Genomic DNA, 23,235 nt, shown 5'->3' with positions numbered 1-23,235 from the left:
TATTTCTGCAACACGGGAGTAATGTCATGTGCAGCTAGCAACGGAAGGTAAACATTGAATTTTTCGTTAACAATAGAAAACATAGGGGCGCCAAGATATGTGATCATCGGCAGCCCCAGAAGGTAAAAATTATGCTTCCGAAATCTCTTGATGGCGATTCCGCAAGAGAGATAGACACCCCACCTCTACTGTGCCAAACATAGCAGAAGCCCTTTTTAACAACCACGTCGGGCATCCTGCGACTTGACCACAGGTAACCTGTTCCTCATTCAGGGTTCATAATGTATAAACCTCAAGTCGGCGCAGAAAGATTTCACAATACTTTGTATAGAAAAACACGGAAAATCAGCCCTTTATCTTTCATTTATATATTTATATAGCCGACGGGAATCAAAACTTGACCGTATTTAGCTATTTAGTTTTGGACACCGAAAAGCATGATGGGTAAAGAGGGCGGGGCAATTTAACATTGAATGCTGCCATTGGGCGCTACATGCACTGGAATTAATGTTGCATACAGGCAATGTGGGAAAGTCGATCGCATGATTACAATCGTAATATGTGAGATTCTTTCAAAATCGATTACAAAATCTCGACAGTTTTTCCACCTCTCCCTGAGCCTTACATACATTATCGAATTTAATTGAAAAATAACACTTTTTTATATATAATTTTATTATATACCGTTTACACTGAATTAAAAGTGAATTACACGGGAATAGAAAGATCCTAATTATGTGGTGTGTGTGTGTGTGTGCGGTGTTCGTGTTCTCTGTTGCCTAGATTCCCAGGCACAACATTGAGGACATTAAGTTATCTGAATAGTAGCTTATACGATTATACACATTTAAGTATTGCAATGATCTTTTATGATGTTCTCATAGCTGAAGAAAATACATCTGCTGAGGGATCAGTAATATTCTAATACTTGGTTTGGATCGACCTCACTAACAACATTTGTCCAAATTTCTACCCTAACTACCATAAATGAGCAAAATAACCAATCCAGACAATGATGATGGTTCTTAAATCTGTCAGAAGAGGGCGCCAAATCTTTGTTAAGAAGACCATCCAGTCCAAACATTATTCAACGGACATCTATTTATTCATTTAATAACCAATATCCCTTATACACAACATAAAAATAAATAACATTTATTCAGTAATACTGTGGAACATGAACATCGGGGGATCAGAAGCTGTACTGTTGATGTTACATGGTAGAGAAACCCTAGCTGTGATTATTTTGATCAGTTCACTGGATATGACACTATTAATTACATGGGTGATTTGTTTCTTGTTTCTTTTCTTTTTTTTTTTAAACGTTCTTATCTGTTTTCTTTCTAAGACTGACAAGAGGTGATTGGTATCAATAGCTGCTTTTCCACAATAGGAACAACAGTGACTATGACCTTTGGATGGACTCACTATGTTGTCAAAGTAAGGAAAAGGGAAGAATTGTTTTACCCACCAAAAAGTCCATTTACAGAGGTATGTAAAAAGCTTTGGTGGTACTTTTCAAAGTTTCAGTGGGCTACTAGGGGGTGGGGCTTTTAGAGCAGGACATTTCTGATTGGTCAAATAGAATATTTGGAGCATTTCACGCTGTTAGTTACCTCTGGCTCCTCCTGGCAATAGATGTTTGTTTAATATGTTCCACATAAATAGTTGGTTACTGATTCTAAGTTCAGTTAGAAGAAAAATGTGTACTGGAGGAAAAAAAACATTTATTTTCTTTCTCCTTTTCTTTCTACAGGTGTTAAAGTCTAAAGCACAGATATACACATCCTCTGTGGTCAGTACAGAGATAGAACCGCCATGCTGTTAGCTCAAAAAGTTACTCTGTATATTTTATTCCATATAACTGCTCACAAACTAAAATATAAAAATGCTAGGTTTTGGCTTAATTGAGCAAAAAATGAGAACTCCACCTACATATACAAAGTGAAACATTTACATATTGGTGAACTTTATGAAGTCAAATTGTTGGGCCAGGATTGAAAAAAAAATCAATCTGATCTTTTACTATTTATGTTCCTATCTAGAAAAATTAAATAGAATTTTGGTGATATGTTTAAAACATAAACATAACTTGTGAAAAGTAATCAAGAGTTAAACAGCACAGCCAAGGGTATTACACAGTTTGTAAAGCAAGACAAACTAGTAACACAGGCTTTGATAAACTGAATGGAGCTGCCGTTTTCCTTTTTGCATTAAAAAAGATGCTAGAATAGCTTTGGTTTATTAGTTTATTATACCATACAAATAATGCTGAAGCTGAATCCAAGTGTAATATAGTAAAATGTGATACTAAACCAATAAACTAGTGATGCTTAAAGAATGATAGGAAGTTTTTTTTTTTTTTTTTTTAGCAAAGCTACATCTAAATCATACTTTCAACTAAAATGGCAGAATGAAATATATCTATTTGAAGATAGAATAAGTAAAAATTATTTGTCTCTATGTGTATCCCCTGCAACACGTTAGGTTGGCACCAAAAGTCCAATATTTAAATCATTTTTGGGGGGTTTGGAAAAAGTTAGTGACAAAAATTAAGATTTTGTAAACTAAGTGCGTGTCTGTTACACGATTCACCTAAAAGCCTTCAAACTATGAGCACTGTTTGCTCAGAAGTGTTCGCTGCTTGGTGTTTTTGCAGTTCATTTGTTGAAATAAGTCAGATGCAGACAGCCATTATGCTAACTGCCGTTAGCATAGCTTAGAACACTAGAAGATAGTGTTGTATCAGTCTTGTCATCTCACTGGAAAAAAGAGATTGGAAAGAAAACAAATAAGAATGTTTCCACAAATTGTCTTCAAAGAACACAGAGAGAAGCTAGAGTTGGACTGAAAGTTAGTTATTCACCTTCATTGTAGTAATATTACAACTTACAGTCACTGCAGATGTATTGGTATAGCTTATAAGATTACAAATAAGATGGAAATGTTTCATATTTTTTGTGCTGTTGGGTATATAGTTTTCAATTGGTCTTTTTGTCCCATAGAGTCAATCTTTCAAAATAATACTTCTTCCTGTCTTTCCAGTGTTTTCCTCCCGCCTACATGAGCCTGCAGTTGTCAGTAATGCTTACACCACAGTGCTAACACACAGTATTATACAATGCAATGTAACCCTGTTTAGATTAGAGGCAAAAGTGAGACAGGTAGTTGTACAGACTGGTTGGTTTTCATTCAGCACGATTTTAAGGCTTGCCACCCCAACACTGTATTCCTCACTTATACCAAGAACTCAAAATGATAACATTTGATTGTCAAACAAACGCAGACTTTCACCAGGAAAAAAAAATGCAGTTTGAATTAGTGCAAAACAATAAATAAAAAATGAAAAGGGAGTAAAAATGCTTTAGAATACATTCCTTGTCAAATACTAAGCTGCAACCACGTGATGTACACTTTATTAACTGGTTCAGACAAATGAAAAAGAAGTGTCAGACTGGTCACATGAATGCTAAGTAAAAACATTAGAATGCATATTTTCTTGCCGTTTACAGTGTAGTGTGTGTTGTAGAAGTCCCAGGGAAAGCAAACTGTAACTGGCAACAAGGTCCAGGCTTGCAAGCAGCAAATTATTAGCCTCTAGAGCCTTAAAGGAATTTGTGATCCTCTTTGTTAAAGGTATTCACTGCAGGTTTTGGAAGTCATGTGTGCAGACACCCACTCACTCTCCAATACAGCTGAATAAAATCTACAATACATTAGTTAGTTAACAAAGAATGTGAGCTTAACTGCAAAAGATTAACTGCAGGGCATAGCGTTGCACTTTTTAATTATATTTAGTTTGGTAAAAATTCTGCTTTTGAACATTGATAAAAGGGATTTCCTTTGTTATACTCACATAACAGGTCTAAAATAAAATAGCCTACTACTGTAGCCCTTTAAAAAAAATACATTTAACTTTCTTTTAGGATTTTCCTGAAAAGATGGATTCTGATATGTGGAGACCAAAGAGGCAAACTAGGCAAACTCAGCATGAAGACTGGAAGCAGGAGTGACAGCTATTGCAATAGCTAGCAATACTAGCACCTCTAAAGTGCACAGCTTATCTTCCTTGTTAAATTTGTGCTTTAAAAAAATCTAACTCATTTTTCTTATTAATAATTCAGCAGTGATTCTGGAGGGAGTTGTTGAGTGTTTCCAGCCAGCAAAGAGAAACTAAAGTCACAACAAAAATTTGATGACATTTGTTAGCTAACAAGGAATTTCAATGACTTTGGGTGTAGGTGTAGTGCAGCTCTGAACTGTTGTTTAGAATTATATTTATGTGCCTAAAATTATCTTTTGAAAATTGATAATGAAAAATTCCTTTGTCACATTTACATAACAGGTCTAAAAACATCATAAAAACAATAAAAACAAAACACTTATATTCGGAAAGTGTTTGGAAAACAGTTGTGTATTAACAACTTAACTGGTTGAGTGCCTCCAGCTGTTGAAGAGTAATAGATAAACTTGGTAACTACAGGTTTTAGTGGCTTTTCAGACATGGTTTAAACAAGAAAGTGCCAATTTAGGGAACCAGCAGACAAGTGATACAGGTACAGGAAAAATGCACACAAACCCTTTAAGTTGGTGTTCAGAGGGAGGAGTTATAAGTTGGTAATTGAAATTGTGGCTGTTACATGTCTTGACAACAACTGTAACTTTGTTTTATATAGCTGTCCAGAACAAAAATCAACAACAAATGGTCGCTTTGTTTCATTCTGTTTTGACCCAGCCACAGAACGTTACCAGCGGCCACCACTGTCCCACAGGCCACACTTTGGCAACCATGAATTTAAACATAAAATTAATTTGCTTAAACATGTTATTACTCTCAATTCTTTATGCTAAGCTAGGCTAGAGCTTTTCTCTAATTCTCTACGCACTTTTAAGGCCCTACAAAGAATTTTATCAGGTTCATTTGTACAGCAAAAAGAAAATGAAAAAAAAAAAGACGCAAAATGACAGTATGTCATGGTTTCATGATATGACATTTGCTGAGCTGATGGCCTAGATAAGCTGAATTAAAGCCAGTTAAGAGGCCTGCAATAAACATATCAAAGCTCATTAGCTTTTGCTGTGTATATCGTCTATGTCTATATCAATGGGGCATATTTAGACCTTAAACTCCCTTTTCTCGCATTGCCACTTACTGCTATTGTGGATGTCGTATATTACACTTAGTCTAATTACAATAATCTATGTTTATGTATACACTTTTACTACAAATAATCTCTACCTTTTTACAAAAAAAACATTATTAATCTATTCACAGAATGGTCAAAGGTCAATTTGGCATAAGTGCACACACAGCTTACAGTAGCAGGAGGAGCACATTGATTTAATATAGTGACACTTATTGCAGAGTGCACTGTGTCTGTTCACACTATGAATTAAATAGCTTTCAGTCACCTTTAGCTCTCATCTTTATAGATTTAACTATTATTTACAATGTTACAGCCACTTAAGACTGCAGGCAAAGCATTGCACAAACTTTTGACAAGTAGAAACCCATAATAATACCATATGAAATGTGGATGATACCAGACCATAATAGTCCACATGTACTTTCTTATGCTCAGTAGTCATTTAGCTCCATTGTTATAAAAAAGGAGTACTGGCTACACTTTAAGCAACAAGACCTGATCACATTGGCATGCTTTCTGTTTTGTTTTTTTTTCTTGAGCAAGATGAGGCTCAAAACAGCTCGACTCATGCTACATCATATCAAATTAACAATACAATACTTTCCCAACAGGTACACATCGGTATTTACTCTAGCATCCTGATTGAAAATAATCCCAGTGGTCCGAAAAATCAACACAGAGAGGGCACAAAGCACAAGGTGAGGAAGTGATGGATGGTGATATCACAGGGTGCTAAGCCTCAGTGATTTGGTTTTGATGATCGGCTGTGAGACAAAGTGAGCTCTTGGTGTGACAGGATAGTGTTGGAACACAAAGACTTCTCAGTCAGCAGTGGCAGCTTTTTTCAGCTGATGGAGGGGCCAGCTCCTCTTCATCCTCTGCAGAGTAGAGAACCTTGGCAGTGAGGCCACTCTTCACGCCATCCCACCCATCACGGGTGACGATCTCCCCCATCTTCATCAGCTCGTAGATGTCCCTGGTCAGCAGCTCAAAGGCCCGGTCCACATTGCTGTTGCATTTGGCCGATGTCTCCACATAGCGAATGCCCAGCTCAGCGGCCAGCTGCTCTGCCTCATCCCTGCTCACCTTCCGGTCCTTGTTGAGGTCACTCTTATGGCCGATGAGGATGTAGACCATGTGGTGAGGCAGGATGTGCTCACTCACCTCCTTGTGCCATTCCCTCACATGGTCGAAGGTTTTACGATTGGTGAGATCAAAGACAAGCAGGCCACCTACAGAGTTGCGGTAATATGATGTTGTGATAGACCTGGTGGAAAGACACATTACTGGTGTTAGAAAATAAGACAAACATCTCTAGACTTATAACTTCTAAATGTCTTGGACAGCTCTATGAACTCTGATGGTTCCTACCAGTTTACTACCCTTATACTGCTGTGTGTAACATCATAATATGAGTTTAATTTTTGTGGTGGAAAATTCATATCACTTGAGGTAAGTCCAAGTCCTCTCTTAAGAATCGCCAAAGCAAGTCAAGTCAAATCCTGAGTCAAATCAAGTCTTTGAAGAAAAGGGGTGGCTGTGGCTCAGGAGGTAGAGCAGGTCTTCCAGTCTCCATGTCAAAGTATCGATGAGCAAGATACTGTACCCAACTTGCCTGATGCGTTTTTCAGTGTGTGTAGGTGAATCAGACATGTAGAAAAAAGCACTTTGAGTGCTCAGTTACAATAGAAAAGGAGTCATAGTACCAGTTACTCAGTTTATAGAAAACAAACTTAAATATTCTGGCCAAAGTGGAGCTCAAATGTCAGGACAGCGGAAACTAAGATAAGATCAAGTCCCATTCGATACAATCCCAAATCAGTTCTCACACACTGTTTTCCAAGTCAGTCAAGGAATGTGTTTGCATGCTGTCTTTTAAGTATTTCAACTTATTTGCAAGCTAACCACTTAAATGACACAAGAATTTCCTTTCAAAGCTGTGTTACTAGTGTTTTACATTAGTAAGACTCCTGGAGTTAAATGTGTGCTTTAACTGGCCTTGCCATTCAGATGAAACTACTTATTGAGACAGTGGGCACAATATGAGGGGAGTTAAATATGTTAAAACTGAAACATACTTAATAAATAATGTGAATGGCACTGAATGGCATAATACATAATTTGACAATAAATTTGGACCTCACCCAACATTTGGGACTTTTTTGTGGTCAAGTCCGTGAAACGTAGAGGTCTAATAAATATACCCAAGTCATATTGCTATGGAAGGTTTGTCTCTCTTGGCCTCTTAAAACAATTTCTGTAATTTTATGAAGTCAAAACTTGCAATGTGAATGTTTTTTTTAAGTTTCATACATTAAAGTGCCTAATTAAATGGAAACTAAACAAGTAAAATAAAAAACAAAAACACAAAGGATCCTTTGGGTCATAACAGCAGGTGCATGATACTATCCTATTTATGAAAATATATGCACATACAGACTCTGATCTCTGCATTTGATGCTTTAAAAACCACAGATTCTACAGCCAGATAGGCAGAAGTGAAAGACAAGTGAAGTGAAGCCTGGAGGAAAACACCCTCAGAGGCTTCAAAAGGGAAAGCAGATCTAAGAGCTTCTCCAGACACAGGAGTTCTTTAAAGGAAATGATCCATGACAGTGGGCATGAAAAGCAGAGCAAGCAACAGGATAGATGAATGAAAACAACAACTAGATTTGGATCGGGACTTCGGGACATCCCCGCGATGGCCTGGAAATTGTATATGAGGGAATCATACTGGGGCCTAAATATGAGGAGGCTGCCCATCATCCATGAAAGCATGATGTAAGTCGCCGTGTCCTGTTGTTATACAGGTCAGGACATCGTAATATCTTCTATTGGCCTCCTTTCTCCGCTGTCTAAACTCATTTCATTACATGCTAACGAGACCGGAAAATGGCCCATATTCAATTTAAAGGGTCTGAGAATAGTAGCCAAAGACGACATTAAACCGAGGCCTCACAATTATTTATTTAAAAATCTCTTTGAAGGACGATGGCTGTATACATATTCAGCTCAGATATATTCTATTTAAGATACATTTCACCTCACTATACCTGAATCGTTCCTGGCCAGCCGTGTCCCAGAGCTGGAGCTTTATTTTCACCCCGGGTTCGATGTCAAGCGAGCGGGCATAAAAATCAACCCCGACCGTCGGGTCCGCCACATCGCTGTAAATTCCATCCGTGAAACGCTTCAACAGCGAGGACTTGCCCACTGTGGAATCCCCGAGTAGAATGATTCGGAACTGGTATTGCCACAAAATATCCATGGCATGACTAGAGGGAAGATACCTGCGGAGTGAGTGTGTGTGAAACAAAGCCCTGCGCGCGGCGTGTTTACATGGAGCCCCAGCTGCTGCTACTGCCTTCTGTTCAGGAAGAGACACGGAGCACAGAGCGGCCGCAGCAATCATGTGATAGATTTACCTATGCTCTACTAGTCGAATATCACTCCAATAAACCCGTTACAACCTCATCTGGCCTGTGTGTGTTGTAAAAGAATCTTACAGGGGGGGTTAAAAGCAGCAAAAACAGAACAATATATGTATATGAGGTCTGTCTTGGGTATGTTTTGCACCTAGTTTCCTTAATCACCCCCATTTATTTAATATATCGTGCACTATTGAGATCACAAAACCTAAAACACACAGTGTGTTGCTGTCCGTGGTTCTGAAGTAGCCTATATTCAATTCCGACGATGGTCTGGAATTAACAGCATATTTCTCTAATTGCACACAGTTTATTCTTATCTGTGCCGCCGTACTCTGTGAAAAACGCGTGGCTAGTTAAGTGTAAAACTCTGTTGCCTGAGTGTCAGTAAACTTCAAAAAATACAGCAGGCGTTGCTTACAAAAAAAAGAAAGAAAGAAAGAAAGAAAAGGAGTGTGATACTACATATCCCACTATTCAACCAGTCCGCGTGAGTAATGCGCGCCAATCAGCGCACAGCCGCTGGACATCAGCGTGAGTATATAAGAACAGCGGGCCCTGCTGCTTGCTCTCTTCCTCGTGTAGTCTTCCGTGCGAGTGCAAGTCCCCAAGAAAGATCTATGGTAAGTTTTATGCTGGTGTTGTCGATTAGTAAGGTCATGTCTCCAGGTATTTACATTAATTGTGCGTAACTTTTAAATCAGCCCATCTCGACACTGAACTCATTTAGTTATAACATTAATGTACCGCTTTTAGCGTAAGTGAGTGAACGACTTTACGTTAGCTTGTGTCTACAGCCATAATGCTTGACTAGTTAACACTTTGGGATATGTAGTATAGTGCTGTTTTTATAATCAACACTTCTTGCTGACTTGTCATAGACCTGGCAACTCGACAGTAGATATACCTAAGCTTTAGTGACCATGCTAAGGGTTAGCTATAGCTTAGCTTGGTGATAGCTTAGCTTGGATGCTAATGGGTTTGTACCACGTGGCCAGGGGCGGATCTGGAGAAATTTTCTTAGAGTGGCATGGAAATCAGATTAGGTGGTAAAATCAAAGCCATTTCTTTAAACACATGCAGTTGTTACATACTTAAATATGTATTATATATGTCATTATGCAGTATATTGTTTTAGGGATTTGTTTAATAATTGTAGCTTGGCTCAACATGTGAATGCTAGCTCATTTTAATAAACATTAAGGCCTTTAAGGCCTCTGACGTTAATAGCATTGATGTCATTGTAACAACTACCTTTAGAATCAAAATTAGACTAGATGCAGTTTGTTATTAAAGATGGTGGCACAGGCAACATTTTTTCAACATAACTAATCTTTAATCTTCTTTATTTTGACTCTAGGGTCTATTTGAAATGGCAGTTCAACCTTGCTTCCCACCATGCAGAATGCAGGTGAGTCTTTAAACTAAAATTAGTTGTCCCATCGTGAAAAGGCTCCTATCGAAGCCGTTCATGCTCCCATGTAGCAGTGAACGGTCAAAAGGAAGCCGACATGAAGACTTTCACCGACGGTCGCTGTTCAGTTTTGAAAATAACTGTTACAGCAACATTTAGGGGAAGGACATTGATCAGTGACTTATCCCAGGATTAAATGCACACTTTCAAAGAAATGTAAGTGATTTGCCTTGTCTTCCAACAGGTACTGGGTGACACCAAAGGTGCAAGGCCAAAACCATCAAATGAGAAGAAAACATGCAGGTAACTCAAAATATTTCAGACAATCCTGGCTGTGATGACAAACTTGCCCTCACTGATCTAGTCTTGATTGAGACTTATTCTACCTGAGCCACATTTATTACAAATTGATAGTATTGACTGACTTTAATCAATGTTTGTTGGGGCAAAACGACTAACCAAATTTTCTTGTTAGGTGAATGGAGACCTGTCATTTGTGAATGAAAACTGCTGCTCATTCAGGTAAGGAATTGACTTTTAATTTTTTTTTTTTTCTTTTTTTCAAAAAGACCACTTGTGTCCCTGTTCCGGCATGCTATCCTAAGGGTCGGTGCTTGTTTGTAGCTCCTGGCTCTCCAAGTGCATGCAAGAAAACAGGGTGGTCTTTGACTGCTGTGGCCACTCTGTGCCATCAGCAGCCACTCAGCTGTCCTACAGACATCTGCTTGAAAAATAGACAAAGCTAACATGCAACTTGTGATCTCACTTTTCTTCCTTATTTATTTTAGGCATCTATCCGCTTGTGACCTCCTGGTGTTGCAGAGGTGTAACGAAGTGCATTCACATCTGTAATTTACAGGTATATTGATGCTGAAATTGGTCACAATGGCTATTAAAGATCTATGATGACCTTAATACATTGTTGACTTCTGGATGAAGCTTGCGGATATGGGACTGAGATCAGTGCATAACGAATATGTTTACAAAAAGCTTCTGAATTTGGTTAAACCGAGGTGTTTATTTTTCAGGTATGGTGCTACGTTGGGAGTGACGTGACAATTCCATGAGAATTGGTGCCGACTTTCCGGCCAGGTACAAACACTACTGAAGAGAAACTTGGAACGGAGCTTTCTTGCAGCTGTGAAATGCATGCACCTGTTGACCTGGCTCTTTTAAGAAGGCTGAACCTAAGAAAATTAACCTTGTATGTGTGACAATTGCAGATTGTAATAAAACTGACTTGACTACCTCTGGAAACTTGTCTGTAACATGATCTAAAGAATGGAGACATTGAAGTTTGTAGCACATTTATTTACATTAAGGCCACAACAGTACTGTAGTGGTAGATTGGCATCAGAAACAAAAGTGACAGTTTCTTTACAACAGTATGACATGGGTGAAATAAACCCTGTGGAAGTCAGAGGAAGGTAGGGGAGTGGAAAACTAATCACACACCATGTTGTATGCCTGCAGTAGATGACCTAGAGCTCAAGACTTGAATATCTAGTCACAATTGTATTGCCTACCTGTTGCAATATATATCAAGAGGTTAAGTTAAACTTCAAATATGATGAATTAAACTTACAAGATGGGTAATCTGGAAACCCATAACTCCCATGCTTAACCTGTTTCTAAAGTGCTGTTGTAGAAATGAGTGACAACTGAAGTTAACCACTCCAATTTGTTTTCAGTGTGTTCTGTAACATTTATAGGAAGAGGAAAAAAGGAATATTAACAGTTTAAATTTTATTTAAAAACTGGTGTTTAAGTTTCATGAGCATAGTTTACTCTAGAGCTGAAAGTCCCATAACTTAATCTGCAGCTGCCTGTAGTCACTTCTGTACTGTAGGAAATCCCAGCCCTATCTGTGTGAACAGTACAGTTTTTTTTCCAACACTTGAGACAACTGATGGTAGGACACTTAATTAAGAAATGTGTTAAAATATCTTCCACAGATGGGTCATTCATTGGAGAGTGAAGGAAGTTTCAGTTCTGATATCTCAGAGTCTGGTGTGCTGCTGCCGCTCCGATCGCTGTATGTGTCCCTGTGTGGCACAGAAGCAGTCTCAATTAGTATGCATACCTTTAGAACATGAGTAAACTGAGACATGCAATCTATTTACCGTGGAGATAGACGACAGCCTTTCTGTAAGTAACTCTGCAGCTTCCCAGCAGCAGCGAGCAACAAACCAAGGTAGGGGGGTGACGGCTTGATGGGGCGTGAAGTGAACTCGGGATGATACTGCACACCAACAAAATATGGGTGATCTGGAAGTGGAGAAAACTATTTTAAACAGAGTCTGTTGAAGGTTTGACAGAAAAGGTTGATATATTAAAACTGAAAATAATTCTGTTTGCTTTTCTGTACCGTCAAGCTCAATGACCTCCATCCTCTCTCCTTCCACATCCTGACCTACGAAGCGGAAACCCTTCTCATCAAAGTGGCTCTTAAGCTCAGGGTTGACCTGTTCACAAAAACAAGGTATACATTTGGATCACAAGTTGAGCAGTTGACCATTTGCAGCTCCTTGGGTTCGACCCCGGATGCTTATACGTCTGTCCCCCACTCACTCTCTCTCCTGCTTTCCTGTTTCTTCACTGCACTTTTTAATAAAGACAAAAATAACTTTAAAAAAGCTGTCTGCAGCTTTTTTTCTTTTTTTAATGATGATGAACTATGAGTTCAGCATTACCTCAAATCGATGTCTGTGCCTTTCATCCACATATTCTGCATCTCCATAGAGCTTTCCTGGAACACAGAAGAGCTATAAGCACAGAGCAACAGTGCTTCACCGGCTGGTCTAGGTTAAACTAAAAGCTTTTCTTACGCAGTGTGCTGTTGGTGGTTTTGAAAATGGTCCGTCTCTTCCCAAGCCGCATGGTGCCACCCATCTGTCCGGGGTTGTGTTCTGGCATATCAATCACCTGCAAAGATTAAAATGAAAGGATTTTAATATACAGTTACAGTGCATGCAGGAGTCAGGTTGTTTGTGCAATGCATAAAACTTACCACAGGATGCTTCGTTTCTGGATCGAATTCAGTTGAGTTGGCATCTAAGAATGAAACAGAACAACATGCCATTAGTTATTTCAATCAACAGTCAGCCACCAGTGCCCACCTTTTGTAAGTAGGAGAAGCATTTCAAGCTGAAAACTGACTATTCTTTGAAGAAAGCTCCCATTCCCACACCTCTCTCAAATAACTGTGCTGTAACAAACACGTTATTTTGACGGACTATCTTCTGTAGTTTCAGGGTTCAATGTTAGCATTACGGCAGCTGCCAAGTTGACAAGAGGGCAGACACTGGCTGGAACCAGTGTTTTTGGCCTGAGTTTGCTAGCTCTGAAAGACATCGGCTGACCCAAAAAAGAAAAATAAAGCCAGTATTAATTTATTGAAGTTCAAAAAAAAAAAAAAAAACTTTTAAAAATTTCTAAGTTTTTGAAGATCAGAAGGCTACGTTTAAGTATTATAGGAACCGCCTTTACAAAACTAAACACGCAGAAAAGTACAAGAACTTGACTGATGCACAGCAGGAACAGACATCTGAACCTTTGCTAGTTAAGTTGCTAAAGAAACAAGTACTTGTCCCCCCCCAAATACATTTTCAGTCACAACTGACGCTGCAATTTCCCACAAAAATAGTACGCCATAAGAAAAAAATTTGCTCCTCTCCAGTCGAACCTTAACAATTGAGATCGAGGATATTGTGGGAAAATCTGGACTTTTGACTGAAATACGAAGTAGGCAATGTGGTTCTTTTTTTTATTCCTCTACACACAAGGACACACAATCAGATTATGATGGTCCTCTTTGGATCTACCTTTATGTACCCACAAACATTCTCAATGATTAAACTTGACATAGATATAGATCCTATGTTCATTACCTATCCATCCCAAATTATTGTATACATGGAACAATATACACTTTTCATCTATGAAATTTCAATCATTTATTAATTACCTACATCACTCAACATCAAAATTTTAAGGTAATGTGAATAACATTTAGTACAATGCAATGTCTTCCTGCTTTGTTTCTTCTTTACTGTAAAAATAATATCAAAAACATTACCTGTCCACCCGAGCACGTTCCTGGCAAACTCACATACAGCCAGCTGCATTCCAAGACACACACCTGCAGAAATATGAACACCAGTCAAGTAGTGTTTCTGATGCTGCTACTTACTGACATTAAATATGGAGTAAGATAATAAAACATGTAATGTGATCCACAGAAACTCTTGTACCGAGGAAGGGTTTTTTCTGTTTCCTGGCCCAGTTGATGGCATGAATCTTTCCTTCAGTTCCCCTCACACCAAAACCTCCAGGAACCAGGATGCCACTGAGGACAGTGGAAACATTGTCATGTTGATAAAAGTTCCATTTTAATATTCAGGCTGGATTATCTAGTGAGACAAGACACTGTGCTCCTACAGGGCACTCACTCAGAGCTGCAGAGTTTTTGCCATGCCTCATGGTATTTCACTGGGTCCTCCTGCAGAGTGCTTGGCTCCAAATTAGCAGAGTCTATATACTGAGATGAAGAGATGTACACAGTTTACATGGTTGGTCTAGAGGCACAAGTCAAGTTGTTTAAAACAAAAGTCCCCCTCCCAAAACAAACAAACAGACAAAAACAAAAAACAAAAAAAACCCCAAACTAAAATCAACTATTTAACCACTAATCATAACTAAAAATATAACTATCAACACTTTCCCCTACCCTAGAGCAGTAATACCTTTAAACTTCAGGGTACTGTAAAGACTGTCATATTTAATCCATGTAATACAATAAGGAAGCACCAAATCTAGGAGGAGCTGGCTTCACTTTGAACCATGTCTAGATCATTTGAGCTAAGACTATGACTGTGTACATACCTTAACCTCCAACTTGTGGCTGATGGCAAGTGCAGAGTGTTCGAGAGCCTTTATAACAGAAGCATAGGAGTCTGAGAACTTTGTGTACTTCCCCACCAGTGCGATAGAGCAGTGTTCTAGCAGTCTGTCCGACCTGTGAGGAAAAATATGGGCATCCATTTATTACTCTGTCTTCTCTGGAGGACAATGACTTCTCATGGGAAACGTTCAACCCACAAAGGTGCTCACTCACCTGTCAGACATCTCCTTCCATTTAGTCAGCATCTTCCTTGGTCTGGTCTCTATTGGCATATTCAATCTCCTGCTCAAGTAGCTCACCACACCCTGATCTTCCAGCAGTAATGGCACTCTGTAGATAGATGACACATCGTGCACACAGATGACCTGGAAGAAGACAGGTCATCCATTTTAGATGTGTACGGAGAGAGCGTTATGGCTTCATCAAGCCTGTCAGGTGCTTCACCTACCTGCTGAGGCTCCACGTGGCAGAACATTGAGATCTTTTCCTTGACAGAGTTCTCCAGAGCAGTTGTACAGCGGCACATGATCTGCCAGTGAAAAACAAACAAACAGAAAAACCTTTAAAGATCAGATTCCAAGTTTGTCCAAAGTTGAACTTTGCCACATGTCGCACACATGAGGCTGGGTTCAAGTAAGAAAATGTGTGTCCTCTTGCATGACTTGTCTTTTTAACTTTATAGAAATCTGTGTGAGCACCTTTCTTCATCTTACAGTCCTGATTATGTGCAAACTGGCAAAGGCCTCCAACTCCATTCTGACTAAATTTCTCTTTTTTTTGTACTGTGATGAGGAGGCTTTAATTTTTCCTTGATTTAATTTTTCAGCAGGATCATGTCCATTCAGTTTTAGAAAAGCTTCCCAGAAGGTTAAAACCATCATATCAACAATGCAGAGCATCAGCATGAACGCATCACCCCACTATACCAGTGATCTAATAAAGTCTTGCTTTAAAATTTAAAGGGGTCATGCTTTAGTACAATTACATCATGTATGAATACAAAACTGCTTGCAATATTATCAGAATGTTAGCACACTAATTACTAATCACAGTTAAGGGTCCGTGGTTGGTTGATGGTGACTGTACAAAGAGTTTGCACAATTTTTCCATACAGCGGTAACAAATGGTTAATCCATTTTTCATTTGAAGAAGCAGAATGGAGCAGCATTTACAGTTCAGGCACCTCGTGTGACAACATATATGCATACAGAAAATGATTAATGGGGTTATAGGATATATCCATGATCTTAAACGTTTAAGTGTGTCAAATATGCAAAAAACAAAACAAAACAAATATTTAATCAGGAAAGAGGGCAAGTACTTTCATGGCACTGCAATCCCTGGTTGCCTACAGTGAAATTATGGATTAAGAATCAAAGAATGTTTTGCACATAAAACATCTGGGTTTCAACATGTAAAATGTGCCACTCAAAAATACATTTTAATTCAGAAATGTAATTTAAATGCAAATGAGGCATCAAACATGTTTATGTAATAGCAACTCACTCACCAGATCAGGAGACAAGCCCAGGCCTCTCAGCTCTCTCACACTGTTCTGTGTCGGTTTGGTCTTTTGCTCTCCTGTTGCGCTGGGCTGGACACAACCATGCAAACAACAAACCGGTACATAATGAGACAGTCTACAACAATCACCTTCTAGAAGCTAGTTTCATTTCCTAGAGGTATCTAAGCAACACCTCATTAAAGCAGAACAAAAATCTGGGCACAACTTTTTAATTATGGCTGTCTTACCTGTGGTATCAAACTGACATGAATGTTACAGAAATTCTCCCTCTTCACTTTAAACTGGAACTGCCTGAAGGCCTCGATGAATGGCATGCTCTCTATGTCTCCGACAGTCCCTCCCAGCTACAAACACACACAAACACTGGCAGTGACCATCAAGGCAGGGGGGGTTTTACACAATATTAAAGGTAGATCCTAATGACATTTGATCAAAATACAGGGAATCTTTGGTAATCTATGACAGTTTTCCAGCCCTTAACAGCCTATTGATATTACGCTTTATGGCATACCACACTGCTGAAAATGTACCAAGTGAGTCACTATAACAGAGCAGATTATCCTACCACAGGTTCAACTATGAGTTTTCCCTCCTGCAGACCGATGGTGTTGACTATAATTGGCTTTCAATACTGAATAGTAAGGGTGTTTTTTTATGCTCACAGAGTGCCCCCTGACGCACATGTCATGCACCTCTTGATTTTTGAAACCTGGCACATTTGGCTGGAGCTGTCGTAGCTGGGCTGAAGACACGGATGTATTATCATGTCGGTTTTTACTGCTATTTTAATGGCATTCCAGCACAGAAGCTCAGAGATATACGGAGGGAGATTGCGTAACTATTTGAAAAACTTTGTGGAAAAACCCCCAACCATCCGAGCAAGTCCTATTCCCACAATCCATCCCTCTGTGTAGCCAAACAGTTATGTAAACAAACATGAAGCACCATAAAGTCTGATTGATGCATCACGGCTACCATTTTCTCTTCTTGGACGTTCTGTAGCAGACGAGGTCTTCCCAACTGTTAACCCTAAAATACACTGGATGTTGTTGTGGTGGTTTTCTACTCAGAAGTGGTCCAGAAATGATTGCGCACACACTCAAAACAGCGGTTGTGACTCCACCAGATCTACAGCGGCGTCCCAGAAGAGGCTTTCCACTCAGCATAATTTAAAATAGGTTTTCTTGTTTTGTCTTTTTAAACAGATGCCACCTCAAGCTGCACGGAGCAAGTAAATAGGGCAGGAAGTCAGGCACAACAGTACAGAAAATCCAGTCATTTTTAAAATAAAAGACCACATGCAGAGTAAGACAGAGCTTCTTCTGAAAGATTCTTGGGAGTCATTTTAAAGCCAGACCGAGGAAAGAACGCAACTGTGCTGGAGACATGATGTTGCAGAAATACAGCCAGTGTATTTCAGGGTGTATCTGATACCCTCATTTAGGTGTTGTTCCTGCATTATGACAATGATGTTGGTCCAGGAACAACACTGCAACTGACCAATCATGTTGCAGTGAGGTCATACCTTTGGAATGTGGTGGGGGAAAAAAGCCTTTGTTTATATAAAACTCTTCTAGAACAAATTTATGCAATATAACAAATATATTAAGACGTCAGATTTGCTGCTAGCCAAATTTAGGTTACTCATGTTGGTCTGATTGTGATTTTTATAATAGCAATGTCAGGTAACTTCTTGTAACATGGAGATATCAGATTGTGCATATTTCATGGGTTATCTTACCTGGCTAGCTAGCATTACCCACCACGCCAATCTAATGTGTAATTATGCAAATGTAATAATACATGTTATTGAAAAGAAACCAGTTTTTAGGATTGAGAAATCAAATCAGCATAAAAAAAAATGCTTTTTTCATGTAATCTTACTTCATTCAAGCAGCCAGCCTACCTCAATCACACACACTTGAGGTTCTATATCGTCATCATCAACTGGCACTTGTGCCTGTTTCATAACCCATTCCTGGATTGCATCTGTGATGTGTGGCACCACTGGAAAAGAGCAAAGCATAAAATGCGTGTTCGGTTAATGACTCATCTTTGACATTACCATCCTTCTCTAAATGACCCGACCGTTGCATACCCTGCACAGTCTTGCCCAAGTAGTCTCCCCTCCTCTCCTTGTTGATGACTGACTGGTAGATCTTGCCCGTGGTTAGGTTGTTGTCTCTTGTCAGCCGGATGTCGAGGAAGCGTTCATAGTTCCCCAGATCCAAATCAACCTCACCCCCATCATCCAGCACAAATACTTCACCTGGACAGAATGAGGGGTAAACAATTAGATGACATGCCTGCACATGTTCATTTATACTGAATATCTCCACTGACGTACCGTGCTCGTAGGGCGAAAAAGTGCCCGCATCTATGTTGATGTAAGGGTCAATCTTGATTGCAGTCACATGCAGGCCACATGACTTGAGGATCGTGCCCACACTGCTTGCAATGATGCCCTTGCCGATACCTGAGATGACTCCTCCAGTTACTAGGATGTACTTCATCATTGTTGCTCTGGTACCTGGAGGTAAATGAGTGATTAGAAAGCAACAGTAAACCACTAATAACTAGTTAGACATTTAAAATAGTCATTTTCAGAAGCTTACCCGCAGTAACTTATTGGCCCACATTACATGTGAATTAATAATTCTTTGTTTGTGATAACATCTTTGTTCAGTTGTTGTTGCTGTTCAATTTTCTCCAGGCACTTTGGTCTTACTGATGCATTCACTGACCATTTTTCCTCTTAAGACCTTATCAAAGTAAAGGTTCCTAGATAGGCTATTATAATATCATGCGATAAGATGAAATACCAGAATTGCCGGACAAAAACAAAGATAAGATATGATTATAACAATGTAGTGTATTAGCATATATTGGCTTCAACCTCTAGTTGTGGTTAGCCATTACTTTTGAGCATGAGTGACTACAATCTTGTTTCCCTCAAACAGTTATCATGTGACCAGGCCAAACTCCACTTTGTTCAGTCTATGACCAAAAACAACAAAAAATAATCACTGAGTGTCTTCACTTGTGTGCGCGCATGTCTGTGTGGCTTCTTTGTAGAATAACTTCAGCACATCAAATAAAGTGAAGCAAATTGCTACCGTCATCCTAGGGCTGTGTTGTATCATATTGTCGGCGATGACACCAGTACAAATGTTTATGCTATATAACAATGTTGTATTGAAAAATTATTGGTATAGCAAAATCATCAATCACACACAGAGTGCAACCAGGCAGCAAAGTCTGGGATGCTAGTAGCTGGAGTATTATAATTGTAACCCCATTGTAAACAAATGACTCCACTGGGAGTCGCTGGAGCACTTGTTACATTACATACCACATGCAGAGCAAAATGGATGGAAATAACTGATGTTACTTCCATATTGCAAGTTAATGGCCTCAACTTGAGTCTTAATACAGTGGGATATATGACAGTGAATAGTCTAATGGCACCATTTTAATGTTTTTGATGTAAAAGACCAGTTGTGTGTCTGTGTTCTAATAATTGAGTGGAAAAAAAGCTTTTGTCTTTTTAGGTCAACTTTAACCACGTGGGACATGTGGCTGGTCAAAACAAGATACATTACTAAAAATAAGAACTTTTTTTAAAACATTTTCTTCATTTTCATAGCAGACTCAACTTGATTGTGTATTAAAATAATACTGGAATGAAGAAAAGACCAACTTGCTAAAGAATGAAGTAGTTAAAAGCTTTGGAATTTGGTGAACCTCGCGTTAGAAAGTTTTGCCCCCCCCTCCTTATGATGATTAAGTACATTATCATGCTGCCTATTGAGCTGGGTTACATTGCAATATACATATGATGTTCAGATGTTTAACAGGAAAGCTAAATATGAACAGATCAGTATTCAGCAAAGAAAGACTCAGTAAAGTTAACAGACCAGACCACGTATGTCCTCCTCCTTGTACAAAAACAATGGACCCCCACATTAATTTTGTTGTTTTCAGGTAAATAGAACTTAAATAAAAATAAAAGTAACGTTACATAGGCTCGAAGGTCGACAACTAAATGTGTTTCAAAGTACGTCTAAAAACATACTGTGTCGTATTACGACCCTGAAAAACTTGGGGGGGTTTTTATACATGAAGCATGGCTCTCGGGAAGCACGAGTACACCGCGCGCCACAGTTGCAAAGTGAACAAAACCAGCCGGCACAGCTAGCTTTTAGCTAATGGTCAACATCGTTACGGGAGTTATTTTCAGCTACACCAGACCAAGGCGGTCATTAGTATCTACAACACACAAAGGGGATGCTTAAGATTTGCTAAACAAGGTACCAATTTCATTAGTTTCTTTAACTACAAAGGGTGGCTAATGTTCCATTTCTATCAAGCCTGCCAAATTGTTACGATCCCCAACACGGCTTTCAAAATAAAAGCGAAGTTGGGTATTTAAAAACGCGCACATAACAGTTTATACACTCAAATTTCTAAACGTTGCCATCCAAGTCTAAATGTGAGCGAGAGTATGTGAGCCGTAATATAACAAATCATTTCTACAATAATATTAAGAAGATATTCCGAGTAGAATTTTATTTTGTTTTATTCTTACCGGAAGCGAGACGTATTCGTTTACCTTGACATAATTTTCTACCTAGCCAACAACAACCTCTGTATCTCTATCAGATTTCAACTCACCGAAATGTTCCGCAACCAAAGACTCCTCTTTAAAAGGAACGTCAACGACGCAAACAGTTAGCAGGACCTTTCGAAATTTCGATCCAAATATTGACTCTTTTTGGTACTGTGATTCCCTAAAATCCCATCTATCCACAAACTAGCCCCACACGTGTATGAAGCACGACTGAGGGCTGTTCTACGTCATTCAACACACTTACGACAATGATATGTTACCTTCAGGTACGCCTCGGAAACTACTGCGGCCTTCGGGGGAATGTTTGGTTTCCGCGAGGTTGATCAAGTAAAAGCCTGTATGCATCCCTGTATGCAGTTTAGCACAGAGGAATCTGAGTAGCTGACAAAAGACAAACACGTATTATCATAGAAAAATGCTGATACTTAAATAAAAAAGAAAAATAAGCAAAAAAAACCTACCTGATGCAAATTAATTAATAAAATGGAGACTTTATTTCTGAGAGGCCAGTCAGAATAATTTTTAATCACTTTGTCTCTAGAACCACTTTTTTGTCGTTTTTTGTGCGTTTAAAAAAATGTATTTATGTTTATTAAGTCCAATTCCTCAGATTTACAAAGACCTTTTTGTTCTTTCTGTTGTTGTTTTAAATCATTGGCCCTTGAAGGCAACACCGTTTGTATTTTTGGATCAGCAGGGGGAGCCCATGTTTCATGGTTAAGGGGCGGAGAGGGAAAAGATGGCACCCCCCACCCCCCTCACACACACCAGGCATCTATCTGCCTTATATCATCTTGCTTGGAGCCCCCTTGCATTGTGCATATTTTAAGTGGCTGAGAATCTCAATGTCTTGCACAATTTATGTGAAAACAAATTTGTTCACACCGCATTAATTTTTTTAAGTGCACACTGCACCAGAATAAGTACAGCACAATCATTGTTCAATAATAGAATAAGCTATAGTGTCCTGACAATAGATGTAACAGTGTATCAGTGTGAATCCAGTGATAATGGATGTTTCACAGAAGCAACAAGGCAAAGCTCAATTGGTCCTGGAGCAGAAACACATAAATGGCTCGAGGCAGAGTTGAGGTTACAGCACACGAGCACAACGAGACTTTATACAGTAAATGACCAGAGTGCAAAGTGGTTAGTTACAGTGTGTTGCGGAAAGGTCAACGATCTTGTGGTGTGAATCGTGGTGTATAATCTTCATTGTGCTCAGTGAGATATGAAGTCTCAATTTTGCCACACTGTGACTCACTCAGGTTGAACAACAGATGTCCATAGCTTGTTTGGATCATCCACAACTAGGTTCATTGGGTGCACTGTGTGGGTGAGTGCTGCAAATTAAAATAACAAAAATGATGGATTTAGTGACTGATGGCTGACTCACAGACAGATAGCTCCAGAGCTGACTGATGCTTCTGTGTAACGCCCAAATCATACTTGTGAGCCTTAGCAGCCAGCTTAGTCTCTGGAACACAGGAGGGGGGCTTAATGAGAGTTTTAATTCATTTTTGACCAGCGCTGTGATTGAATTAAACTCCCACAGAAGGGCTGGATCCTCTCCTCACCACAAGCCATTTCCTCCTATTAGAGATGTAACAGAAGCAGCAGGCGGGGAGGCAGGTCAGTCTGATATGACTGTATTTTTTGGGGGGTGATGTTTTATGGAAACATATAACAGGGTTTACGTGTCGGCTGCTAGCTGCACCTTGTGGTCTACTAATGTGTTGATGCAGCTGCATGGTGTTCTGTTGTACGTCTTTAAAGAACCTTTTCATTATGCGGGAAAAGAAATGACCAATGTTTTCATCACAAATATTAGCTAAAAACACTGTACTACAGTACTGTCCAAAAGTCTAAATCCACCTCTCATGTCTTTATGTTTGGCAATAGCAATAGTTCTCTGGGCTTTCTAAAGGTCTTTTAATCTTTAATCTTGTAATTTTTAAAGATTAAATATTTTAATTTTTTCCCTCTTTTTTGAGCCTTTACTATTTTCTCAATATGCCTTTAAATTTTTATTTCAAATCACAAAAATGCCAAGCATTATACTCTTTTACAGGCATAAAATAATATTTTTGTACCAACAAGGTTACTGTCAAAGAGCTATTTGTCACAGTTCTGGGTCGGTGACCCAGTGTTTTTGGTTTTGAACTTTTACTTTTGATGTTATTATGAA

General features: G+C 39.1%; 2 protein-coding genes, 1 long non-coding RNA gene and 4 other non-coding genes across 9 annotated transcripts; 4 read left to right on the top strand and 3 right to left on the bottom strand.

The window, feature by feature from the left end:
• Window positions 1-83: 83 nt before the first annotated feature.
• On the bottom strand, window positions 84-217 carry LOC116321138. Its single transcript, XR_004199514.1, has one exon. It is a non-coding gene; the product is annotated as a U11 spliceosomal RNA (small nuclear RNA).
• A 2,631-nt stretch (window positions 218-2,848) lies between these two features.
• On the bottom strand, window positions 2,849-8,920 carry rab42a (RAB42, member RAS oncogene family a). Its single transcript, XM_031740906.2, has 2 exons — window positions 8,201-8,920; window positions 2,849-6,414 (listed from the first exon to the last, which is right to left on the bottom strand). The coding sequence occupies exons 1-2, from the start codon at window positions 8,557-8,559 to the stop codon at window positions 5,973-5,975; spliced, it is 801 nt and encodes a 266-aa protein (XP_031596766.2). The 5' UTR covers window positions 8,560-8,920; the 3' UTR covers window positions 2,849-5,972.
• Window positions 8,921-9,060: 140 nt separating this feature from the next.
• On the top strand, window positions 9,061-11,241 carry LOC116321132. The gene is made up of 6 exons (XR_004199511.2): window positions 9,061-9,198; window positions 9,936-9,986; window positions 10,234-10,292; window positions 10,465-10,511; window positions 10,778-10,848; window positions 11,018-11,241. It is a non-coding gene; the product is annotated as an uncharacterized LOC116321132 (long non-coding RNA).
• On the top strand, window positions 10,024-10,161 carry LOC116321136. The gene has a single exon (XR_004199512.1). It is a non-coding gene; the product is annotated as a small nucleolar RNA SNORA16B/SNORA16A family (small nucleolar RNA).
• Window positions 10,578-10,708, top strand: LOC116321137. Its single transcript, XR_004199513.1, has one exon. It is a non-coding gene; the product is annotated as a small nucleolar RNA SNORA44 (small nucleolar RNA).
• LOC116321139 lies at window positions 10,886-10,955 on the top strand. Its single transcript, XR_004199515.1, has one exon. It is a non-coding gene; the product is annotated as a small nucleolar RNA SNORD99 (small nucleolar RNA).
• A 38-nt stretch (window positions 11,242-11,279) lies between the features above and the next one.
• ctps1a (CTP synthase 1a) lies at window positions 11,280-21,268 on the bottom strand. 3 transcript variants are annotated; one of them, XM_031740902.2, is made up of 18 exons: window positions 21,092-21,268; window positions 18,765-18,947; window positions 18,516-18,686; window positions 18,324-18,424; window positions 16,645-16,761; window positions 16,403-16,486; window positions 15,341-15,421; window positions 15,106-15,257; window positions 14,874-15,006; window positions 14,441-14,529; window positions 14,243-14,337; window positions 14,068-14,130; window positions 13,000-13,043; window positions 12,818-12,914; window positions 12,683-12,738; window positions 12,358-12,454; window positions 12,113-12,257; window positions 11,280-12,034 (listed from the first exon to the last, which is right to left on the bottom strand). In XM_031740902.2, exons 2-18 carry the CDS (start codon window positions 18,931-18,933, stop codon window positions 11,950-11,952), a joined length of 1,779 nt encoding a protein of 592 aa, XP_031596762.1. In that variant the 5' UTR covers window positions 18,934-18,947; window positions 21,092-21,268; the 3' UTR covers window positions 11,280-11,949. The 3 variants fall into 3 exon arrangements, with proteins under 3 accessions (XP_031596762.1, XP_039461804.1, XP_039461803.1); XM_039605870.1 differs by lacking the exon at window positions 21,092-21,268 and adding an exon at window positions 21,006-21,024 and having other exon boundaries at window positions 11,950-12,034; XM_039605869.1 differs by lacking the exon at window positions 21,092-21,268 and adding an exon at window positions 19,033-19,179 and having other exon boundaries at window positions 11,950-12,034.
• Window positions 21,269-23,235: the final 1,967 nt, after the last annotated feature.

This window comes from Oreochromis aureus, linkage group 22 (assembly GCF_013358895.1).
Source record: "Oreochromis aureus strain Israel breed Guangdong linkage group 22, ZZ_aureus, whole genome shotgun sequence".
NCBI lineage: Eukaryota > Metazoa > Chordata > Actinopteri > Cichliformes > Cichlidae > Oreochromis > Oreochromis aureus.
Note: the sequence above shows the minus strand (reverse complement) of the source record. Positions and strands in the feature narration are given on the sequence as shown.

Bases quoted from the DNA above. Each gene is read 5' to 3' on its own strand.
- rab42a (XM_031740906.2), bottom strand. From the start codon at position 8,559: ATGATTGCTGCGGCCGCTCTGTGCTCCGTGTCTCTTCCTGAACAGAAG. The intron at 6,415-8,200 runs GTATAGTGAGGT...TCTTTCCACCAG, and splicing joins GCTGGCCAGGAACGATTCAG to GTCTATCACAACATCATATT.
- ctps1a (XM_031740902.2), bottom strand. From the start codon at position 18,933: ATGATGAAGTACATCCTAGTAACTGGAGGAGTCATCTCAGGTATCGGC. The intron at 18,687-18,764 runs GTACGTCAGTGG...CATTCTGTCCAG, and splicing joins TTTTTCGCCCTACGAGCACG to GTGAAGTATTTGTGCTGGAT. The intron at 15,007-15,105 runs GTGAGTGAGCAC...TTTTCCTCACAG, and splicing joins TGGAAGGAGATGTCTGACAG to GTCGGACAGACTGCTAGAAC.